The sequence below is a fragment of the Anguilla anguilla genome, chromosome 10 (genome assembly GCF_013347855.1).
Source record: "Anguilla anguilla isolate fAngAng1 chromosome 10, fAngAng1.pri, whole genome shotgun sequence".
NCBI classification, from domain to species: domain Eukaryota; kingdom Metazoa; phylum Chordata; class Actinopteri; order Anguilliformes; family Anguillidae; genus Anguilla; species Anguilla anguilla.
Genome location: NC_049210.1, coordinates 25,648,873 through 25,659,466, shown reverse-complemented (window position 1 = coordinate 25,659,466; position 10,594 = coordinate 25,648,873). Strand labels below are relative to the sequence as shown.

The 10,594-nt window shown below is 37.7% G+C and overlaps 1 protein-coding gene across 1 annotated transcript in view; it reads left to right on the top strand.

Moving 5' to 3' along the window:
* The first annotated feature begins 2,001 nt into the window (after nt 1–2,001).
* LOC118237296 overlaps nt 2,002–10,594 on the top strand; it is a 122,462-nt gene continuing 113,869 nt past the window's right edge. Inside the window, exons 1-2 of the mRNA XM_035435857.1 lie at nt 2,002–2,055; nt 2,275–2,375. Coding sequence (XP_035291748.1) covers nt 2,330–2,375 — 46 coding nt within the window. The 5' untranslated portion in view covers nt 2,002–2,055; nt 2,275–2,329. The remainder of the gene's footprint in view (nt 2,056–2,274; nt 2,376–10,594) is intronic.

The window sequence follows — 10,594 nt, the reverse complement described above, 5'->3', positions numbered from 1 at the left end:
ATGAAGGTGCTGCAGCAGATCTGCGGAGGAGAGAATATTTGTGTCTTCAGAGGGTATCTGCATCCAGGAGGTAAGAATGATGAGACCACTTTTAATTTTATGTCTGTGCTTTTTGATAGCTTATCATGTCCAATGATGGCTTTCACTTCTGTGCTTATTAGTGAGCACTCTTAGTCTACTTTATGAGCCTGCTTGGCTATTGCAGCATGTGTTGGGAATGTTAGGGTATTGTAGTCTGGGCATGTTTGAACAGAAGTAGCCATGGTCATGTTTCTTCTGTGATACTTCTGTAGCCTTTGAGCACTCCTTGCTTCTTCAAGCTCATCCATCCTACCTGAGAGCAGATACAAATTCATCACGGCAGAGTCCTCCAGCTTCATGTGATTTAAGTGATGGCACTCCTTAAGTGATTTTTTTCTGCAGAACATTGTCATGTCAGATGTAGCTGTCCATACAGGACCTTCAAATGAGGCATCCTATTGATGGCATTGTTGAGTCAGTGCAGATGGTGCTATTTGATGGTGGCCTCCACAGCTTTGCAGGTGGTTTTTTGCATGGTAGCACAGTGCACACAGTCACAGTAGGTGATCCCCGTAATGCTCCGAAGGCACTGGATGTGAAACGCCTTGTGGCAGCTATAGGTTGTCATGTTTCAGCTATACAGGAGTGTTGTGATAGATTGCTATTTTGGTGTGAAGGTACAGGTCTCTGTTTAAAAAAAAAAACTTCATAAATTGAAGGTTCTTATAATGGCTGAGGCTTGCCTTATCTGTTTCCATATTCCATAGTCTATCTTACATTCCTCAGAAAAAACACTTCCAAGATAATCTTATAGACACTACTGAGAGTAGCTCATCAATGTTGATGATGGGCATGGCTGATGGAGGACTGGACATCCACTGGCAAATTACTCTGCAGTGTTTACTGAGAGTTACAACCTGCTATAGGACTGTATACCAGCTGTAAGGATAGACTGCAGGGCCTATTCCAGTCACAAGCCACAATTCCAGTCACCAGCATAGGGATATGATGTTCATTTTGTGGCAACTTTAAGTCTCCTGATGTTAAACAGTCCGAAATCCATGTGACCCCCCATTTTCTATCCCCTTGTGCAGTAGGATAGTTACACATAGGAGGAAGATATTAAAGAGCACTGGCATAGGTACACACATTTGCTTTATGCCAGCATGCACTTTGAAGAAATCTCTAATCTCTTTAATCCTATTATTCACATAGGCTATGTTAGGACCCAGCTTCTCTCCGTGGAGTCAAAGTCAGGATGGTGCAGGAACTCACCAAGACAAACACTTTACTGAAGAAAGTAAACATTTATTGTAATCACACTGTCCAGCAACCTTCAAAGCACTGGTCCTCTAACCTGGTTTAAATGCACTCTGTTGCCTTGACTGGGTATGCATGTCCATCCTATCTGCAAGGGCAGATCTCATTGTTCCCTAATGACATCTGTTTTGTACATAAACAACCTATTCCATTTGTGTTTCCTGATACCGTATGGTATCGATGTCCCCTCAGAGAGGGCAGAGGTCTGTCCCCTCCCTGCCCCTGACCTCTGAACAATACATTTACAACCCAGGCCCCAATGACCAGGCTTCACCCACTACACTAAATCAGAGATCAATACACACAGACCTAACTACTTCCAGAGGAGAAAAACTCAGAACCCATCAGGTATCATCTCCTCATGCAATTGGCACAGAATGTTCACAAACCTTGCTGAGCAGGTTTACTGCAGGAGTTCGCTTTTAGCTGCATCAGATGATTTGGAGTGATCCACAAAGGCTAAAAACAGGTCTTTAATTGCATGCATAATACCCATACTAAAACTATGTTCTTGTTATTATGTTCTGCAGAGCAGTTCCAGTTTGTGTCTCGGAGGCGCTGTGGTTTTCCTTTTAGCATCTCACTCTTCGTGAATGGCATGATGGCAGCAAGAATCAGTTCCTGCTGTGAATACCGTTACAGTCCTGGGTTTCAGCAAGGCAGGCGGAGCTGTTTCAGATTCACAGATCTGAGTGGAGGGCTACCTTGTTTTAGGTGACCAATATATATAAGCCCCAATGGGGAAACACCGAATATCCTTTTATGGTGTACATCTGTATTTAGTTGTATAATTATTATATATAGTATATTTCTTGCTTTTTTGTGCACTTTATTAATTCATCCAAGTCAATAATAATGAATATATTACTGGATATGGCAACCAGTACATGAATAATTTTATATCTCTCATGTTTCACTTTTTTTTATTTTTAGATGTGCAAGCAGCATTCGAAACAAAAATGGGAAAAGGCTACATCTGTATAATGGAATGAAAGGGAAGTTACTGCTCTCTACATTAGGAAAACCTGCCAAAGGTGAAAAGCTTTGGAATTTATGTATATATGTATATTTTAGTGTGCCCATCCAGCCCAAGTTGGGTTCAGGTGCGGGATAAAAAAGGTATACACTCCAAAAAGGAAATAAATACCTGCACACTGACAAATTTATTGAATTTGCAATGCAATGTTTTGGTGACAAACACCTTCATTAGGCATCAGTGCTTGAATAGGAGGAGTGCAGCTTATATAGCATACTACAGGCTCCATTAAAAAAAGTCATGCGGGACAAAGCACACATCTGGCATTGGCGATCTTGTGAGAGATCTGTACAATGTACGTACATACTAATAACAATGTTAGACAAAACATTACAAACAGTACAATATGTTCACAAGGCATTAATTTTATTATAATCATGAGAGGGAAATCACAATTAAGTGACAGTCCATACTGAAATTATCTCATGACAAAAGCTTTCAATGGCATCATATGAAAAATAAAAAAGGACATTCTCCAGAAAGAACAGGCACACTAATGGTGAAGACAAAGAGTGACTTGCATTAAACCACACATTAGGCTAAGTCAGGTAAGTCTCATCATACACAAATTTTGGTAGGCCATATGGAACCCGAAATAACTACCCTAGGTGCCAAGCAGAGCACATCTAAGCAAATCAAAGGATATACTGAGTTATAAAAAAAAAAAAGGTTTAATGTCAAACTCCTCATTGAGGTGATTATCCAAAATGTTTCACGTTGGAGGATGGTTTTTTCATGGTCACCTCCCCTGGGTGGATAAGCAAGACTGAATTATAGTCAGAAGTTGTGGTTAGGTAGCTGAATAAACTATTATGTTTGGCAAGCTTGTTGTGGAGCTGTCTATCTAACTGACTAGCTACAACTTGCCAGCTTGCTAGACAGAAGAACTGTGCTATCTACTAGTTGTAGCTAACTAGCTTTCCAAAAAATACAAACATGTAGTGGCACTCAACATAAGTAATTACTTAGCTGGCTAGCCACAACTTCTGACGGACTGATATTCAAAGTCTTGCTTGCAAGCTTACCAGCTAGCTTTACCATAAGTCGGTGGCTAATGTAACAGTCAAGAAGGTTTGTACAATTCATCTGTGTTTGTTTATTCTGTGTTATCAAAGCTAGATAGGACATAGATAATGGACTTCCAAAATTAACAAATAAATAAAAACGTGGTCGGTAACTCAGTAATTGGATTGTAGCCAAACATAAACAGGTGCTTTCTGGAACTTTGCTATGGTTCCTGGCTATTTTTAGCTGGTGGTGAAGTCCTTTAGCTAAAATTACACTGATCTCAAGCAAAATGCATCAAATTCATCATTGAGCAGTGATTATGGTTGCCAGATTTAGAATGTCAAAACAGGACAATGTATGTGCACAGCTGGAAGATTACTCATGAACGAGGTGATGAGCTGTCGGAACCACTTGCCTACTGTGGGGGTGGGGAGAGGCTCGCTCAGAATGGATCACGGACCGAGTGGTTGCTAAGACATGAATTAATTACAAACTAACGGTAACAGTAAAATCAGTTACTCACACTGGACACTACTGTATACTGTCTTCTGTCTGTGTTTTTTCATTCACCATCTGTTAAGAATGTGGTCATTCAAAGAGTATGCATCACGAAGACTATAGTTCAAGCACATAGTGTAGTCATTTAAAAAGGTGTAACGGCTGAATTGCTCATTATTCCCCCTAAAAATGATTTCCATTTGACACTTTGATGTTACACATATACTTTGAATGATCACATTCTCTTCAGATGGTGACTGAAAAAACACTGGGTCAAGTTACTTGAAATAATTTAGGAAACATTGGGTAGAGGCAGGGTGGCATGATGCTGCAATGGGTAGCACTGTCACCTCACAGCAAGAAGGTTGTGGGTTTGCATCTTGGCTTGGGGCCTTTCTGTGTGGAGTTTGCATGTTCTCCCCGTGTCCGCGTGGGTTTCTTCTGGGTACTCCGGTTTCCTTAGTCCAAAGACATGCAGGTAGGCTGATTGGCGACTTTAAATTGCCCATAGGTGTGAGTGAATGGTATGTGTGCCCTGTGAATATTAGAGGTTAATATTAGACTCTAGGATTCTGCACTTTTTACACACGTAAGAACCAAAACGGGAAATTGCACTGCATTCTATAAACACTAATTTTGACATCAGTTATTTATTTATTATAATATTTACACAGCCATTGTTCAGCGTAAAACAGAGTGGGCTGTGTGTACACGAGTTTGGAGAGCATGAGCTCCCAAATTATCACATAATTTGTGATGAGTAGCTCAGCAGACCTGGGTGTAAAAATGCGAACTAACTCTTTAAGAAACGCTTGTGGATTACGGTTATCTGAAAATTTTGACAGTACGATCAAGGTTTACAGTTTAGCACTGGTGCTTTACTACATAAATAAACTATTGCTGAAACAAACGCTGCACGGTGGCCCAATTCAAACTATAACAGGCTGGCACCATCAGAAACCCAACACAAATCCGCTTGACAAGCACTTCATGTAATCGCTCAATTGACAGGCATCCGACGGGCCTTCATTTACGAAATTATCAGCAATCTCCTTCAATTTCAGCTCCTGGTGCTCTTGACAGAAAGTAGGCTGTAGCAAGCCCATTCGGTCTCTCCTGTCCAATGCTGCTAATCAGAAGATTCACTTTTTGTGTTTATAAGGTTTATAAAGCATTTTGATACACTTAATTTTTGCTCTCTTCCTCAGCTAGCTAGCTGACCTTACAGTTTGACTGGCCAAACTATAGCTAACAGTTGTGAAACATAAACACTTGAAATTGGGCAATAGCAAATGCAGACATATTTCCCAGCAATCTTTGAATATCAGAAAATAACAGTAGTACCTGTCAGCAAGGTGAGGATTAATTGAAATATGTTAAATTTTTCGTACCCAGAAATTTTAACTGTTAACACCTTCATTTGATGTTCGGCACTCTGAACACAAGTGCATCAACCGTTAAAACACCTCACTTACCCAACATGTCAAATGTATTTATTTGATTTTATTTGGTAATTATTATCAAAGATATGAATTATCAATCAAATCACCAAATTTGTTGATAGGCAGAAACTGTTTGGATCAACCTGTGTGTAATGTGCAACTCACAACAAATGAAAATTAAGAAATGTATTAAGTTACAACAAATATTCATGTCTAATCTATGACGAGGTTCAACTACCTTAAAATAATTAACAAAGGTTACAATCAAAACATCACATACACATGCGAAATGTACGTGTATATTTTTAACCAAAAAGATTTTCAGCCACTGTGGCTACTTCACTGGTGGCTCGCTGGTAACGCGAGCCCTTGATCCCACTTAAGGCTGAGGCAAATCACTAGTTCATCACGCAAGCTTATTTACTCATTACTTTAAAAATATTGCTTCACAATTGTATAATCCTTGTGGGAACTCATTTATGTTCCTGAAATCTATTATCATCATTTCACATGCAAACTCCACATTACACTCCACAGTATCGTTTCATGACTACGGATGAGTATCAGTTGTCTCCCAGTGAGCACAAGACCAAACACAGACGATCTAGACATCTGAAGGGATAGAAATCTAGGTTGACAGAGGTTTTCACATAAATGCACTAGGTTAGCTCTATTTACCTGAAATTCGTTTACGTTTTACCCTGATATAGCCTGCCTAAATCGTAGCCGGCTAGAAAACTATCACATTTCAACCAAATCTAATCGGTCCTTCACCAAAAATACAGACTGTATTATGTTGCACCATCTAGATGTTCTGTTAAACAGGTAGATTTGATTGCAATGTGAAAGTTTGAATATCGAAGTAAAACCTGAGCTGAATTAGGGTTGAATTGAGCTAACCTAGTCCTTTATGTCAAAACATGACAACCTAGATTTCCATCCATTTAGACACCTAGATTCCATCTATATTCTGGCTTGTGCATACTGGGATACCCTCTTTGAAATACTGAACAAAGTACAGCATTAACCCCTTAGCGCACATGCCAAATCTGGCCAATCCTTGCCCATTTAGGGGGTATCCTATTTAAAGCTTTATAACTCCAGATGTGCACACCACAGAGACTTGACAAATGGCTTAAATGAATCAAGACATTTGTACCATTTACAATACATAAAAAATAAAGTGCCACAAATGCAATTGTCTAGGCAAAAAATCTAAAATTAATTTGCTCTTTTGTAATTTGCAATGAAATACTGAGAGATCACATATATACAGAAGGTTAAACTATACATGTCGTGGATCAAAAACTTCTCGACCACAAGTTCATATAATCTAAGGGTGCATATGTAGAACTACTAAAGATCTATGAAGCAAAAATGAAGTAGTGTACCAAGCATCTGTGTACTGTTGGGCTGGGAGAAACGGCATTTCGTTCCAATGTATGAGAAAGAAATCTTGAATCTTGAATCTCCAAATCTATCAAAAATGTTTCAATTATGCATTGCTGTAAATCACAACATATTCACAAAATTCACTACAAATCAACTGTTTTGACTCAAGAAACTCACTGTTGCATCATTTTCAAGTGAGAATTACAAGTTAGTCTAAAATATCTAGGGGTCCAGAAACATATCCAAAATCTCTCCAAATGCTTTTTGTCCATTATAAAGCATATAAATGAGCCCCTTATGAAGATTTAAGATGAAACATTGATATCAGATTAAAAAAGAATGCAAAAAAAAAACTGTCACACAATGTGGTACAGTACCTAAATGTGTAATAATTCACTCTTGTGTGTATTTCTGTACTCTACATTATGTAATGATTTCTTGTATGGGGATGGGACGACATGAAAACAGTTTTCAACAGTCCACCACGTTTTGGCAATGTTTGAACTCTCATATGATTGTAGAAGTATGATTTTTAAGCTACTCAGCCGGATATGGAGAACAAAAAATGACTTAAATAAATGCAGAAATAAATAATTAAATACATAAATAAATGAAAAATAAATACATTTTGGTAATGAAAAAGGCTATTTCTGTATTTTTACATTTATATATTTATGCATTTCTACATTTATTTATTTATTTCTACATTTATTTATGTATTTATTTCTGTATTTCTGTGCTCGTATGTTAATAAAGGTAGACGGTCCTACCTCAGTCTAAAGCCGGATTGGTTACAGCGGTGTGATCGGATCTAATTCTACTGCCTTGACTTGGCTGGTACATGGGAGCTTTGCCTTTAGCTCGCTACTAGCCACTTAGCTAAACTGAAGTTGTTGACACTTGGCTAGTTTTATGTAGCCCTGTGTTATTGATGGAAAGTTTTGTATGAACCATTGCCAATGATTTAAGATCATTAGCTAACAATTTTGAGAACAATGCACCGAATGACTACCTTCAGTTTCGTCTGGGAAGATTAATGGAGGATTTAATTCAGCTCAACGATCCCATGTAGATTTGATAGGAATCGTTTGCTTCTATCTGGTTCGCCCAACTGACCAATCCTGCTTCAGACTGATGTTAGGACCACCCACTCTATTAACATACTGACACAGAAATAAATAAATGCAGAAATACATAAATAAATAAATAAATGTAGAAATTCATAAATAAATAAATAAAAAATACAAAAATAGCCTTTTTCGTTACCAAAATGTTTTTATTTTTCATTTCTTTATGTATTTAATTATTTATTTCTGCATTTATTTATTTATGCTTATGTCATTTTTTGTTCATAGCATTGCGATATCTGTCAAATCTTTTAAGCCAGTTGGACCACTTCTCCACCTCTGCACAGTTGAAATTTTCTCCGCTGGCACGTGCACTTGATCCATTTCTGTTTTCTTTTTCCTTTATTTTTATTTTTAAAAAAAATAAAAATTTTATCAGCGTGGGCTGGTTGCTCGCCTGGTTAACTAGCTAGCAACTGTAATTACTAGGGCTGCCCCCTGAAAGTTGATGATTCGAATCATCTGTCAGAGATCTCTCGGTCGACTGAGATTCTTTGAGTCGAGCAGTCGGTTTTTTTGTGGCTTTTTGGGGGGTTTTTTTAGACAGTCAATGTGCATTACAATACTGAAATACATTATTATAGAATCTTACAAAAATGGACAGTGGTTATATTACAATATTGAATTATGAATAAAGGGAATTATAAATGTAATGTTTATATTCTTGCAACCTGCTAGAAAAATTCCACGTGACAACATGCGCGGTAAACTGGAGCGAGAAGCCGAAACCTGAAGAACACTGCATAACTTGGGAAAGTAAGACCACTCCCTTTAAATCATTCATTTTATAAGGCCTCTATTATTTATTTTGTTGCGTAGGAAAAGCCTGAATACAAATGTTTGCTTTCTCATCTTAAATAATTATAGGCTAATCCTAATTTGTGTTTAATTTGTTTAGGCTCTTACACTTGTTTAGATTTATTAGTTATTTTTTAGGCTGTGTTTAAAGTGAAATAATACTCTTTTGAAGACGAGAGGTCAGTTATTATTTCAAACCGGACAATGCCGTGAATTTATTTAAACCGTTTGCATTTATTTTCATTTAAAAGAAGTTTAATCTTAATTTGTTAATTTATTATTTTACACGTTTATTTAGATTTATATAGGCTAGGCCTATTACTTTTTTGTATTTAAGAGAAATAAAGAGAGTCTCGTTGAAGATGAGACGTCAGTTATTTCAAGGCTGACAATACCGTTTATTTAAACTGTTGTTTACAAACACATTATTTTCAGCTAAAATAATTCAAATCTTAAATTGCTTCATTTGTTAATTTATTCTTTTACATGTTTGTTTAGATGTATAGGCCTATATTAGGCTTCTTATATTTATAGAGAAATAAAGAAGTAACCTAGGCCCCTATCCTGTTGAAGAAGATATGTCAGTTTTTTCAAAGCAGACAATGCCGTGAATTTATTTAAACATTTTCATTTGTTTGTTCATTTTTAATGTTTAAAGCAAAATAAAGAAGTTACAGTGAGCACCATAATTCATTGGACAGTGACACATTTTTTGTTATTTTGGTTTTGTACTCTAGCACTTTGAGTTTGAAAGGATACAATGACAATGAGGTTGAAGTGCAGACTGTCAGCTTTAATTTGAGGCTATTTTCATACATATCGGATGAACCGTTTAGAAATTATAGGACCTTTTGTACATAGTCCCCCCAATTTCCGGGCATCAAAAAATATTGGACAGTTTAACATAATGTAGAATAAAGTAATCATTTTTAATATTTGGTTGCATATCTTTTGCATGCAATGTCTGCGATGCATAGACATCACCAGATGCTGGGTATCTTCCCTGGTGATGCTCTGCCAGGCCTGTACTGCAGCCATCTTCAGTTCCTGCTTGTTTCTGGGACTTTTTACCTTCAGTCTCTTCTTCAGCATGTAAAATGCATGTTCAATTGGATTCAGATTCGGTGATTGACTCGGCCGTCAAAAACCCCTTCGTTGCTCTAGCAGTATGTTTCGAGTCATTGTCTTGTTGCATGATGAAGTGCTGTCCAATGAGTTTGGAGGCATTTGGTTTTATCTGATCAGATAAAATATTTCTGTAGACTTCAGAATTCATTGTTCTACTTCTGTCTGCAGTCACATCATCGATGAAGACAAGTGAGCCCGTTCCACTGGCAGCTATACAGGCCCAAATCATAACACCCCCTCCACCATGTTTCATGGATGAGGTGGTATGCTTTGGATCATGGGCATTTCCTTTTTTTCTCCACACTTTCCTCTTTTCATCACTCTGGTACATGTTAATCTTTGTCTCATCTCTCCATAAGACTTTGTTCCAGAACTCTTGGGGTTCTTTTAGGTGCTTTTTAGCAAACTGTAATCTCACCTTTCTGTTCTTCAGGCTTATCAGTGGTTTGCATCTTGTAGTGTACCCTCTGTAGTCCTGCTGGTGTAGTCTTCTATGTATGGTAGACTTTGACACATCTACACCTACATCCAGGACAGTGTTTTTGATCTGTTGGGCTGTTGTCAGGGGGGTTTTCTTCACCATAGAGAGTATTCTTCCTCGGTCTACCGGGTCTTTTGACATAATTGAGTTCACCAGTTGTTTTTTTTTCTTGTTAATGATGAACTGTTGACTTGGGCATGCCCAGGGTTTTTGGAATGTTCCTGATTGATTGATTTTCATTTCTGAGCCTTATGACAGCCAGCTTAATTTGCATCGACACTGCTGTCTTCCTCATGTTGTTACACCCCAACAACAATCTCCAAAGGCAATTGCAAAGTCTAGA